The sequence below is a fragment of the Sorex araneus genome, chromosome 5 (genome assembly GCF_027595985.1).
Source record: "Sorex araneus isolate mSorAra2 chromosome 5, mSorAra2.pri, whole genome shotgun sequence".
NCBI lineage: Eukaryota > Metazoa > Chordata > Mammalia > Eulipotyphla > Soricidae > Sorex > Sorex araneus.
The window spans coordinates 92,757,117-92,771,999 of NC_073306.1; the positions used below are offsets into that span (position 1 = coordinate 92,757,117).

At 42.1% G+C, this 14,883-nt stretch overlaps 1 protein-coding gene across 1 annotated transcript in view; it reads right to left on the bottom strand.

Annotated features, from left to right (window-relative positions):
• Positions 1 to 14,883, bottom strand: part of SLC22A15 (solute carrier family 22 member 15) — a 107,463-nt gene that overhangs the window by 22,945 nt on the left and 69,635 nt on the right. Inside the window, exon 6 of the mRNA XM_055139654.1 lies at positions 4,409 to 4,624. Coding sequence (XP_054995629.1) covers positions 4,409 to 4,624 — 216 coding nt within the window. The remainder of the gene's footprint in view (positions 1 to 4,408; positions 4,625 to 14,883) is intronic.

Sequence of the window (14,883 nt, forward strand, 5' to 3'; positions counted from 1 at the left end):
TATCTGAGCTACCATAATCATTTTTTAAACTGTGCTTTGAGCAAGCATTTCCAGGTTTTAATAGAAGACGATGACTCTATTACATTATTTTAATTCAGCATTTGAGAAGGTAGGGAGGGTTTGAGTCACGTGGGTCCAGCAGTGCTCAGGGGCTATTCCTAGTTCTATGCTAGGGAGTGACTCCTCAGGATGTGTGGGGGACATATGTGGTACCAGGGATTCAAACCAGGGTTGCAACTATAGTCACTGTAGCTACATTCGAAGCAAGTGCTTTTGTATTATCTCCCTGGCCCTCAACTCAACAATTTTATGATATATGCCATGGGCATTTGTTGGGATAGTACACAAAGATCACTCTAGTAAGTGCTCCAGATGAGAAAGCCAACAGAGGATGACCTTGTGCATACGGACTAAGAAGTACTGAGATGGACAGTAGCACTCTGACTCCTTGCCCAGGTTTTCTCATCAGGCATTCAGTAGACCCCTAGGATAAGAAAAAGAAGACAGGTGCCATGGCAGAGGTGGTATCTTCTTTAGAGGATCAAACAGAGAAGGGCCCTTTGAGCAGCCATTAGTATGGGCTGCCCACTACTGCCGGGACACCTCCTGAGCACTGCCTGGAGGGCAAATGTTGTGCGGGCATGGACCCTCCCTCCAAATGTCTAGGAACTCAGAAGCCCCGTGCCACCTTGAAGCTCCTGCTTGGGGTTTTCTCAAAGTAGAAGACATGAAAGAAGCCCATATTGTTAAAAAGGAAACAAAACCAAAACCAGAAATCAGCTCCATGAATACGTAAATAGGTTTTAGAAACTGCATTTATCTACCAATAGTAAACCTCTTGGGGTTTGGAAGTTTGTCCATTTGTGTTTGCACATCACTTCAACAAGTTTTTACCAAAGAGGGAAATTCCCATTTATGTCCTTTTGGTTTTACTAAGAAAACATCAAATGAGTTCTGACTATAATAAAATCAGACAGGAGAGGAAAAGATTTCTTTTATCCATCTCTGTGCAAGTAGGATGCAGGCCTGTGCCTTGGGCCATTTAAAATGGGTTCAACTGGTGATACTGGTGGAAAGAAATTGACACTGGTGATGGGATTGGTGCTAAACACTGTATGTGAGGCAGCTACCTGCAAGGCTGGCTGTTGGGACTCTCAGTCATTTGACAAAGACAAGGAACAATGAGGCAGATAGGACACTGTGTACAAGGATACAAGGTGGCATGGAGCTGGTTGTGTTCCCCCCTCTCCTCCCAGCATCTTGCAGCAGAGTGATGCATATAAACTCATGCCATTTACTAAAATTAATTTTCGGGTGAAATCAGGGATCTAAGCCAATTTAGTTTCCCTTTGTTGTTGTGATGTCAGAGGTTGGCACATCGGGTTGTTGTGTTGGCCCCAGCAATGCTGCGGATCCAATTCTCAGCCGTATCCATGCAAGACAGGTACTCCAACATCGAGCCATTCCCTCAGGGCCCTATAAAAAAGATGCTAACCACCCTCTTTACCTGCACTAGAGAATAGACTCGCACATAATGCCATTCCTAATGTGACATGTATGCTAATGTGTGCTATTCTGCATTTCCATTATGCATCCCAGTGAAGGAATTTCTGCATGGAATTAAAACACACACACACACACACACACACACACACACACACACCTATTCAGAATAAATTGTGATGGAGCCTAGTCAGACACAAACCAACAGCATCAATACAGGCACTAGAGAAGTTTAGTGGCCAGCTGGTGGTGAGAGAGATGTTAGGAGAGGGGTGGGGTAAAACCAAGTCAAGCTCCCACAGCCCAGATGTCAAAGCTGGGACTCTGCTCCCAAGTTTTCCTGGTGGCAGAGTTAGTCACTGGGATGCAAGACTGTAGCCATTAAAATCATTGCAATCCTGTTTATGGGTCCCCAGCAGAATTTTAAAATGCTAGCATAATATTTAATGGTATATTTAAGGCATTAAGGAACTAATCTAAAAATACTACTGGGGGAAGCAGTCAAGGACTGAAGGCTAAACACAGAGGTCTCATTCTGCTTCCCAGTTAAGCCTTTCTCCAATGACAGACCCACAGAAGAGATTCTCAAGTTTGACAGCATCTTCAAACAGAACAGCAATTTGTGCAACGGCTTTTCCTCTATTATCATGTATTTTAACAATCTGAGCCTGGGGGGGGGGGAGAAGTTTATTTGAGATGAGATCCTCTAGCTGTATAAGACAGACAATAAGCAAGGGATTCTCCTGGCTCTAAGTTTCATTTGTCTGATTTTTATCCCCTGAAGGCTAGAACCCAATATTAGTATTCCTGGGGAAAAAAAAATACCACAAACCTTCATGACAAGAGGAAATATAAAGCAGGTGCTTCCTTGGGGGCAGAGACTTTGGTGCAAAGTTTTATAAATCTCTAAATACCTGAACTTTCTTAGTATTTATTTACTTGACAGCAGGTAGCATCATATATTGGTAGGTTCTATGCTGTGTTGTCAAATTAGGCCTTTGAAGATCCCCTTATTCTCCATGCCTCCAGGCTGGAGTCCTTCGCTCAGTGTCTGCTAATGCATCTGTGATACTGCAGGGCTGCTAGTGCTGGGATGAAAAAGCCAACCATACTCTGGCACTGAATAGTGCAGCAGCAGAGTCTAGATACAAAAAACATCTGTTTGTGGGGTCTTGTTTTACATCTGCTGTTCGCCTAGTTTTATACATACAATCATCTTTTGAAATTTTTCTCCTTTATTCCCAGCGAAAACGTAGGTTTTCTGGATTAGAGAAATAATATCTTGATTAGAGCTCTTGCCTTACATGCAGCTAATCTGGAATCAATCCCAACAACCCAACAACCTTGAGCCCACGGGGAGTGATCCCTGAGCACAGAGCTAGAAGTTAAGTCCTGAGTATCACCAGGTGTAGTCCACCAGGAGCCCCCCTCCAAAAAAAAGAATATGTAGGTTTCCAAACAGCCTTCATGGCATATACATACAAACTATATTATCATAATCTTTTCAGTCAGAAAGTAGAATGTTTATGTCCCCCTGAAGGACCTCTTTTGGGGGCCACGCCTGGTGGGCACAGGGTTTACTCCTGACTCTGCTCAGGAGCCATTCCTAACAGTGCTTGGGGACCATATACAATGCTGAGGATCAAATCTGGGGTGGTTGCATACAAAGCAAGCACCTTAATCCCTGGACTGTCTCTCTGGCCACTACACAGATTTTTAAACTTGTTTCACGGGTAATCCCTTTTTGCTTGAGAAATTCAACATGGGAGACACCATCAGGAAGAGCCTGCACTTACTACATTAATATGAATTAATTTTGGGTTATTTTGTGATCAGAAACTTTTAATTGCTGCCAAGTTTTTTGTGCCCCTGCACCCCTCAAGCTCCATTCAGTTACATGGCATCTTAATGGACTTAATTTAAAAAAAAAATTTGTGAAGCAGGGTATTTTTATTTAAATTTATTTAGATGTGAGGGGAGAGAAAGAGAGAAAGTAAGTGTTCAAGAGAGAACATAGACTTCTCCAGAGTGGGAAAAAGCAAAGAGACACTGAGACAAGTGAGTGAGATAGGTGTTGAAGGGAGAATACGGGCTTGAAGAGCCTGTGTGGGACGTCACACCCATAGTTTTAGAAGCAAGGCACTACTGAATCACATGACATTTACAGTACTGGAGCAGAATGTGAATGAAAATCCACTTGCACTCCACAATGCACATATGACTTGCTTCTTCATTTCTCCCGGTTACAACCTCATTCTTTAATTAGTCCACAGAATTTACATTAATGCTGAGTGCACTGTAGGAGGCAGGTTAGAATAAATTACATTTGAAAATCAGGTGCAGAGAGTACTAATCTTCTTCACTGATTTGTCCATGTGGCACAGGGTCTGTTAGTCCAAACTCTCAGAATCCCATTTGAACCTGGGGTAACATTTGGCCCACCCCAATGAGTAAGAATAATATAAAAAATATGGCACAGGTCATTGCAACCAGAAGGTGCTATCCAACCCAATCCAAAATCCAGCACTGCTGGAAAATGCTCTTTAGAAATGGCTGTTTCTGGTAGGCTTGCTTGCTCTCCATCTTGTTGCTGTTATTGGGGCGTGTTCAGGGGACTCAACTATTTATAAGAAATACGTCATGGGAAAGACATGTTCTGATACCTACTTACACAGGGTCAGTTAACCTTTGTCATGCACCATCTCTTCTCCTGCAGGAGTCGTTGCAAAACCAGAGGTGAGCAAACACACTGCAGGTTAAGAGACAGGCTCCTTGTTTTTATGAGAACAACCCAAGGTAACAGCCAGAAGCAACATTTTCTATGACCCTGATGAAGGGAGAGATTATCAAGACATTCTGTGCAATCTGGGCAGAAGGTCACCCCAACAGCCTTGGATATAATTACCAGATGAACATCAGGACGAGAGTGTGCCCCAAGAGAACCCGGTGACGAAACAGATCGAGGAAGCTTCCTGTCTGCTCACAGCTGCGATGCACCGGCCGTGTCAGTGTGAATGTGCCCTTGAGCCTGCGGTTTCTCCTGGCGATCAGGCAGAGGGCTGCACTGGCCTCACGCAGCCGGCCCTGGGAGTACAACCAACGGGGCGACTCAGGGATGGACCTGCAGGAGACATCACAAGAGGCCGTGTGCTCAGACAGGTACAGGGGCCAGAGGAGACAGCCCACCCAGATGGGATGCGATTCCTGTTTCGTTTTAAAGTTTGAGCCTCCTGGGTGTTAGTCTCCCACACTGTTACTTTATATTCAGATGAGTGCAATCTTTTCTTTTTTTTTTTCTTATTACCAAACCTTAGAAATTTTATTTTTTAAATTTTTTTAAATTTATTTTTTAATAAGTGAATCACCGTGAGGGTACAGTTACAGATTTATACATTTTCATGCTCATGTTTCCCTCATACAAAGTTCGAGAACCCATCCCTTCACCAGTGCCCATTCTCCACCACCAATAAACCCAGCATCCCTCCAACCCTCCCCAATCCCAACTCCCCCCCCACCTCACCCTGTCACTGTGGCAGGGTATTCCCTTTTGTTCTCTGTCTCTAATTAGGTGTTGTGGTTTACAATAAAGATGTTGAGTGGCCATTGTGTTTAGTCTCTAGTCTACATTCAGCACGCATCACCCTTCCCCAGCATGGCTTCCAACCACATTTTACTTGGTGTTCCCTTCTCTATCTGAGTTGAGTGCAATCTTTTCTATGTCTGTCCCTCACTTTCTGACTCATTTCACTTAATATAATACTTTCCATGTTGATCCACTTATATGCAAATTTCATGACTTCATCTTTTCTAACAGCTGCATAGTATTCCATTGTGTAGATATACCAAAGTTTCTTTAGCCAGTCATCTGTTCTCAGGCACTCGGGTTTTTTTCCACGTTTTGGCTATTGTAAACAGTGCTGCAATTAAAATACAAGTGCAGATGTCATTTCTACTATACTTTTTTGCCTCTTCGGGATATATTCCCAGGAATGGTATTGCTGAGTTGAATGGGAGCTAAATTTCTAATTTTTTGAGAATCGTACATACTGTTTTCCAGTTGGCATTTCCACTAGCAGTGAAGGAGAGTCCCTTTCTCCCCACATCTGTGCCAATACTGGTTACTTTTGTTCTTTTGAATGTGGGCCAGTCTCTGTGGTGTGAGATGATATCTCATTGTTGTTTTGATCTGCATCTCCCTGATAATTAGTGACACAAAAAAGATTGCACTCATCTGTGGAATGTAAAGTAACAGAGTGGGGGACTAACACCCAAGAATAGTAGAGATAAGGACCAGGAGGTGTGCTCCATGGCTTGGAAACTGACCTCACATGCTGGGGGAGAAGGCAGCTCAGATAGAGAAGGGAACATCAAGTAAAGGGTGTTTGGAGGACCCATTTGGGTTGAAAGATATGTGCCAAAAGTAGACTATATTCCAAACATGATGGCCACTCAATACCTCTATTGTGCAAACCACAACACCCAAAAGGAGAGAAAACAAAAGGGAATGCCCTGCCGCAGAGGCGGGGTGGGGTGGTGGCAGATGGGGTGGGGGTGGTGGGAGGATACTGGGAACATTGGTGGAGAAGAATGGGCACTGGTGGAGGAATGTAAATGATCACTGTATGACTGAAATGCAAACATGAAAGTTTGTAAGTTTGTAACTGTTTGTAAAGTTTGAGCCTCCCAAAGGATAAGTAGAAGAGGAAAAGAAGGAAACCTAATGCCTGTAAGGCTAAACAGGGCTCTCCTTGATGACTGGAAATCAAGAAAGTTTTTGCAAAGTTGCAGGATCGCAGGTACGTTGTTGGATATCATTGGTTTGTCCTTTCCCCTTGCCACTAGGAGCTTAGGTTTATCAGTCACACCCATCAAAGTGCTCCCGAGTCACTCCCATTCTTTTGTTTATCTGTAACCAATTCTACCAGTTTATCTGCTCTTCCCTTAATCAAACTCTGTTAATTGGTAAGGTCAGAACTTCCTAGGACACTGAATATTATAACATTGCCTTTCTCTCCTCTTTATGCCTTTTGAATAATTTACTTTAAAGCTATGTCTTTTTTGTATAGACACAAGAAGACAATATTATGTTTTTGTAACTTAAGACTTAATTGGCCTCGATATTCCCTCCTGGGCATCTGCTTTCTCCACTTAAGCCTCAGTTGCCCTCAGTTCCTAGCACCCCAAAGTAGGGTCCCCGACGTGGGACGGGAAGGATCCAGGGCAAGCGGTGAGTTATGTGCTACCCTGGCATCGAGATGGGCCTGGCCAAAGTGCCTAATTCTTAACTATAAGTTAAGAGCTTGATCATAGACAAATGCTGTCATGATCCAATAGTAATTATGAGACTGGGACCCTGCCAGGGATAGGAAAGACTGATCTGGCCTGAGCACTGTAGTCTGAGATTGAGATGGCCCCAGGAGAGCAATTCTATAAGCTTTAATGCATCTCTTATTGTGTCCATACAAAATAATTAATATTATGAATTCTTATATGTTTGCTGGCTGAGGAGAAGAGAAACACATTCATGGGACTCCGCCCTTGGGTGGATCCTCCTGCTGATAGAGAATTAAGTCCTAGGAGAAGCATCCCCTGAGGGAAAAGAACCTTACCCTATTGCTGACCACACCTATGTGTATGCCCCAACCCCCTCATGCTGGGGAGATTTAACTAGGCTGTAAGAGTGGGTTGGGGGCCAGATCCATGGGGGCCAGATCCATGGGGGCCAGATCCATGGGGCCAGATCCACGGGGGCCAGATCCACGGGGGCCAGATCCACAGATCGAGAGAGAGACCGAGAGCCGGGAGAGGGGCAGAGAGAGAGAGAATGAAGTAGGATGGGGGAGAAAGAAGCAGGAGGAGAATCAGAGGAGAATGGAGATGGACATGAAATAAACCGATCGAACAACCAGTTTGGCCTTCTTCCTTCCTTCGCCTGCCTCGCCGCCTGCGCGCCCATTCTTTTTATTTTTATTTTTACACAGTACGTATCTACTTTAAAATATAATTTTGGGGGGACACACCAACTGTGGCCCTGTGTTTAGTGATTAGTTGTGGCAGGTTTGGTGGACCATATGGGGTGTCGGGGATTGAATCCAAGTGGGCTGCATACACGTCATGCACCTTACCTGCTGTACTATCTCCCAGTCCCTGTATTTATTATTAAGTACATTTTCTTAAATTTTTTTTCTTTTTTGGGGGTCATACCTGGAGATGCTCAGGGTTTACTGATGGCTCTTCACTCAGAAATCACTCCTGGCAGTGCTAGGAGACCATATGGGATGCTGGGGACCAAACCCGGGTCTGCCACATGCAAGGCAAATGCCCAACCCACTGTACTATCACTCTGGCCCTTATGTACATTTTAATAAAGGACAAGTTCAGTCTATAACTCTGAATAGTACAAATTCTTCATTAATAAGCACAGGTAGAGATAGTGCTCTCAATTAGATTCAAGCATTATTAGAACCATGCTACATGGATAGTAATTATTTTGAGTTCAGAAAAATCATCTCAAATACAGAAAAAAATCTTTACTATCTCTCTAGAAGACAATTTTTAATAGATTGCTGTGCAATTAATGTGAGAGATTATTTTTAGAATAAAAAAAGGTGCGGGAAGAGATATCATACGGAAGGTAAGGCAATTGGCCCCTAGACCCGAGATCTTCCCTTCCAAGGCACTGGCAGGAGTATGGTCCCATAAAAACAAGGGAAAACGGAACAAAGACAAAAGAAAATACTTCATTACATTATTACTTTGGAGCACTTACCACTTCAAAGTACTCAAATCAGGTTTTGTTTTAATATGTCTAGTGGACATACCCAGAACCCTTAAGATTTTAAAGAATAAAAGTTAAATTTTCTGTTTAACTTAGCTAAAAAAAGTTATTTTCTCCCCTAATTACAAAATCTTTGGCTTCAATACCTAGATCCTGTGTATTAGTTATGAACTAGAGGACTGGGCAGAGACAGGGCAGGAACATAGAAACTTTGTTTACTAAACACAGTACCTTTTGAACTAATTTGACATTATTTGCTTAAAATTCTGGCTGTTTAAGTGCCATTTAGAATTTTCCATGTCATTTAGTAAGGACAATGAAGTGTCAACAAACATGTGGAACTGGAACTTCATGGACAGCCAGTCCATTTATAATTACCAATGAAGCAGCTTTATTTTGTCTCGAGCAAGGGAATGAGTGCCCAGAGGAAAGACATGGGCATGGGTGGGCAGGAATTTTCCCAGGAATCCTGCTACTAGGGAGATAGTCATGTGAAATTCTGTATGGGCAACAAAAGCCGAAACAAAGATATATAATATCCAAGAAAATTTGTTAATTTCTTTGCTGCCATTTGATTATTACTAACATGGGGGTAAATAAGCAAGCTCTGGCCATTAGGTTGGATGGACATCAAATGGACCAATTAACCCAATTCACAAGTCCGTAAGTGAGATCTATGGAAGCCACCAGATTAAATCTAAATGCAAAGAAGGGCAAATGTAAGGCTACTGGGGCAAATAATTAGTCTGAAATAGCAAGTAAAATGCTAGAAAGCATATTAGAATAAAAATTATAACTTAGGGCTGGGAGAAGTGAGAATCAACAAGAAAAGAGCCAAATTATTAACAGTTGTTAATACTGGGTAATTTCTATCATCTTCCATCCACCCCTTGAACTCCACTGTGTTTTCTGAACTGTTTATAAGCCAAACACATTACTTTTTAAAGTCTATAAATCATTTCTCTTTTGGCCACTCCCCGTGGTGCTGAGAGCTTACTCCTGGCTTGCACTTAGGGATGATTCCTGTCGCAGGGGACTACATGGGGTGCCGGGAACCACATGCAAGGTGCATCCCTGCCTGCTGTACTATCTCTCCAGCCCATACAAACCACTTTTGAAGATGATATTGGAGAGATATTTGGACTTTGGAAATTTCACCCTGAGTTAGTTAAACCATTTCTACTTGGCAAAGGGATTATCTTAATTATGTAAAATTAGGACCATTTATTTCTTCACATTTTGAGAAGTCAATGAATCTTCTAATACAAAGACTTACCTTACTGCCAATAGATAGATTTGGTACATATATCCCAACATGTGGAAATTATACACACAAAGCAGGACAATAGTGAAAGAGAAAGAAAGCACATGCTTTCTTGGCACATGCTGTATCTTCTCTATATTGTGGCCATATTCAGGAAGTTTGCTATGGGGGTCGGGGTGAAGGGGAAAATGCCTGCCAAAGAGGCAGGCTGAGAGGTGGGAGGTAAACTGCAGACACTGGTGGAGGGCAGTGGACATTGGTGAAGGGATTGGTGTTGGAACACTGTATGCCTGACACTCAATCATACATATCTTTGTAACTTTGTAATTCATGGTGATTTCATTTAAAAATGTTACAATGCTAATTTAATAGTATGGCTACTCAATAAACTCAATAAACACATTGGACTTTCTTCAAAAGATGTGATACTTTGTAACTCAATCAATGGCACTTATTCTTAAAATGAAATAATTTAATCAATTAATGTGAGCATGAGGACTTTTCATGGCAAATGATGATGTTATAGTAAAAGAATTAAAACAATGTGTTTTGTTGTTGAGGGAGGCTTAGTTCTCAAGTTCTTTCTAATAGGAAGGATCTATTAGATCTATTCTACGCTGTGGGAGGCTCTCCGGTCTAGTACTAGGAAAGACTAAGGTGCAGGTGAAGAGATGGGGCAATGACAGGTGGAAGGAAGAGGGGTACTCCAAAGACACAGGGTCAGAGTTGCAAAATTTAGAGGAAAAATAAAAAGGTGTGGGAGGCCTGGTAAGGAAAGGTTCAGAGGGACAGCAATGCGCAACTGGAAAAGCTATTGATTAAATATGAAAAGTGTGGTCAATCACTGGAACAGAGCTATTTACAAGAGCAGCCAATAACATTCAATAGATAAATAAAATTCTCTTTATAAACAGTGTTGGAGGAACTGGAAAGCCACATACTAAAGAATAAAATTAGACAATGTCTTAAACCATTCATTAAAAATTTATTTCAAAATGGATTAGAGACAAAATATATCTAGAACTATAAAATATGTAGAAGAAAACATAGGTGACAGGGCCCATGACATGAGCCTTCAAGATCTTTTGTAAACACTATTTCAATGGCAAGAAAAAACAAAAGCAAAAATGACTACCTCAAACTAAAATCAAACAAACAAAACCTTCCTCACAGCGAAAGCAGCTTCACCCCCTCCCAAACAAAAATGGCATTTTACTGAATGGGAGAAAATATTTGCAAAGATTATACCAGGTACAGGGGTGCTCCAAATGTACAGCCTATTGGACATGCAAACTGGTGCAGTCAGTATGTCCAGTTTGCATGTCCAATAGGCTGTATGAAAAACAGTATGAAGATTCCTCAAAAGATTAAGACTAGAAATACTATCTAATGTATCTATCTCACTTCTGGGACTTGTCTGAAGACCATGGAAACACTAATTCATAGTCACAGCAGTCTTACTGACAACAGCTAAGAAATTAAAACTCTATCCACAAATGCAGGAGTGGATAAAGAGGATTTGGTATATACACATAATACTGGACCCTACTCAGCGATTTAAAAAAAATGATAAAATCTTAACACTTGTGGCAACATGGATTAAATCTGAAGGCATTCTGCTAAGTGAGTCATTCCATTCATATAAAGCAACAGAGCAAACAGGCTGAAACAAAAACTCTTAGACAACAGGTGGTTACAAAAGGTTGAAGGGAATGTGTGAAACTGACAAAGGGGTCCACTTGTATTGTGGTAAATGGAAATTAGTCTTTTTGGGGGATGAGGAGAATTGGGATCACAATAGGCTGTGGTCAGAGACTGCTTTTTGCTGTGTGTTTGGGGGACCATGTAATGCTGAGAATCAAACTGAGTTCAGTTGCATGCTAGCAAGAATCTTAACCCCTGTACTATCTTTCTGATTCAAACTAGTCTTTTGATGCTGATATAGTGCACACAAATGCTGAATGCTAATACTGTATTCCTAGAGCTCAAATAATGTTATAAACTAATGATGTCTGAATGCAATTTTTTTAAAAAGAAAAAGACAACAAAGCAATGAAAGAGCAGGTGCAGCAGTAAGCAGGAGGTATAAAAGTAGAAAAGCGTAACATGTGCACTGGCGCCAACAAACAGCTTCATGTGCCTGGCACAGAGGCTCTGGGAAAGAAGGTGGGAGAGAATCAGGAAAGATAAATTGGTGGCTGACTGTGGAACACCAGATATTGTAGGACTAACAGTTCAAACATGTATTTTTAATTCTGTTTTTTTTTCTCTTTGTTTTTCATAACCCAAGTTCATTTCTCAGTGAGTGTATGTCCCCACCGGGCACTATGCAATAACAAATTCATATTACAAATTCAGCACAGGAAAAGCAGAATAGCTCATCCATTAATGTACTACTACTGAAAGTAAGATGGGAGGTGAGAGTATTAAAAAGATCATTTTCTACTAATATTTACAGGAATGTTATTAACTCGGGGAAGTAAGCTAGGTATCAGTTTATTCCCCAAATTTATAATTCACAAGTTAATAAAATGTTAGTTTGCCACTTCACTATCACTATCTGTAGAATAACATGGCCTCAGGTAGTTTAGGTTTACTGGGTTGCTCCCTTCACAGTGCTCCATTCCTCTGCATTTGTTTGTAACTTCTTTCATAGTTTATTCAGAGCCATGCCCTTTTGTATGGACACAGGAAGACTGTAGCAAATGCTATGCTCTTGTTAACCTGGGAGTCATTTGACTCTACATGATATTTTCCTCCTGGGCATCTGTTCTCTCAACCTAAGTCTCAGCTGCCCTTACTTCCTAGCACCCCCAAAAGCAGAATCCTGACGAGGGATGGGATGGACCCAGGGCAAGTGGTGAGTTATATGTTACTCTGGCATCGAGATGGGCCTGGCCAAAGGGCCTGGCCAAAGTGCCTCTTAACTTTAAGTTAAGAGCTTGGTCATGGACAAATGCTGTCATGATCCAAAAAGAAATAACTAGATTTGGACCCTGCTAGGGTTAGGAATGATTAATCTGGCCTGAGCTCTGTAGTATGAGTCTGTGGCAAGATGTTGCCAGGAGAGCTGCCCCACAAGCCTCAATGTATGTCTTAACTATGTCCATACAAAAATAACTAGTATTAAGATGTGAATAAGTTCTTGGACTACGGAAAAGAGAAAAACCTTAAGAGGTATTTTTCCTGCTGGTAGTCAGGAAGGGTTTTGGAATGCCTGGCCCTCAGGAAGGGCTTTCTTATGTTGATTTTGCTACCTGACTGTGTGTAGCCTAGAGGGCAAGGTGGAGAGAGACAAGTAGGGGGAGAGACTAGTGAAGGAGGTTTAAGCAGCAGAATCCAGAGTGAAGGAGGATTTAGAGAGCAGGATGGAGGAGTCCCGTGGAGTGAATGGAATAAACGGCAATTGATCAATCAGCCAGCTTGACCCTCATTTCCTCTTCCATCTGCCCCTTGGCCCGGGCTTCTCTGGCTGGGCAAGCAGCCCGGGACTGAACCCCCAAACCCAGGGGGCTGCCAATGGGGAGAACTGCCAGGCCTCTTCCCCAGGTCACCCCCTGGCAGATATTTTTTGCATATCCCATTGCTCATCGATTTGCTAGAGCGGGCACCAGTAACGTCTCCATTGTGAGACTTGTTGTTACTGGTTTTGGCGTATCGAATACACCAAGGGTAGCTTGCCAGGCTCTGCCGTGCCCATGTGGGCGGGATACTCTCAGTAGCTTGCCGGGTTCTCCGAGAGGGGTGGAGGAATCGAACCCGGGTTGGCCACATGCAAGGCAAACGCCCTACCCCTGTGCTATCGCTCTACCCGGTTAGTTTGCCATGCTAACAAAACTATTTCACTCTAATTCACAGTTAAATAAATTTTCTCTTTTAAAATATAACTGAACTATTTCTACTATTTTTGCACTTAACAATTCTCTTACATTAAAAGTGGGTATAAAAAAGATTTTAGTTTGGGCCAGGAGAGATAGTACAAGGTGTTTGCCTTGCACATGACTGACTGTGGTTTGATTCCCCAGGAAACCCATATGGTCCCCTGAGCATCACCTGTAATAATCCCTGAGCCCAGAGCCAGGATTTAACTCTGAGCTCTTATAGGTGTGGTCCCAAAAACAAACAAACAAAAATAGATTTCAGTTTAATCCCACTAAATTTCAAGGAACTGCTAGATGAAAGAGAGCTACCTGAATAAAAATTGTGCTACATCTATCCCTCTCTGTATGCCATGAAGAAAACTGGCCCCACAACTGAAAATTGTATTTACGCCCAATATTTTAATGATCAAAACCTTTCAAATCAGTGCCACCTCAGGAGGAAACCTTTCATAAACAGATCAAAAATCCCAGTAAAGTAGGTTAAGTCGGTGGTTCACTTTACAGAATTTAAAGCATAAACATTTTGTAGAACCCTACAAAGGAAATCATCCTTTTTCTGTTTTAAGTTCATGCACTCCAAAGATTTTTTCCAAGTCTGAGACTCTTCCAGAGGCCACTTTCAGGGGATCTGAAATGATACTCATCTGTAGTAGGAATAGTTGCCATTATATATTCAATATGAACAGCCTAAAACCTACAAATGATCCTGTTACACATCAGCACATGGTCTGCCTCAGCCTGAGGATCTTTAGGCTTAAAGTATTAGAGTGAGAGAGAAATACATGATTGACATCAACAATTTGAAGGATATACAGACAATTTGAAGTCTAAACTGCAGTCTAATGACAGGTTACTTTTAAACAAGGAACACTTGCATTCTGAAGTGCTTAAGCATCTATCTCCCTTCCAAATCACCAAGCATCTGGAGCACTCGTATGTAGGATAACATAGCCTCAGGTAGTTTAGGTTTATTGGGTTACTCCTGTTACAGTGCTCCCATTCCTCTTTGTTTATTTGTAGCTTCTTTCTTAGTGTTCTGTTGACTTGCAAATATTGTTTTTCTCTTCTCCTTGAGTCCTTTGCATAGTTTATTCAGAGCAATGTCCTTTTTGTATGGACACAGGAAGCCTTAGCAAATGCTATGCTTCTATAACCTGGGAGTCTTTTGACTACATGATATTTTCCTCCTGGGCATCTGTTCTCTCGACCTAAGCCTCAGCTGCCCTTACTTCCTAGCACCCCCAAAAGCAGGGTCCCGATGAGGGACGAGACGGACCCAGGGCAAGCGGCGAGTTGTGTGCTACCCTGGCATCAAGATGGGCCTGGCCAAAGTGCCTAATGCTTAACTATAAGTTAAGAGCTTGGCATGGACAAATGCTGTCATGACCCAAACAGTGATAACTAGATTTGGACCCTGCTAGGGTGAGGAATGATTAATCTGGCCTGAGTGCTATGGT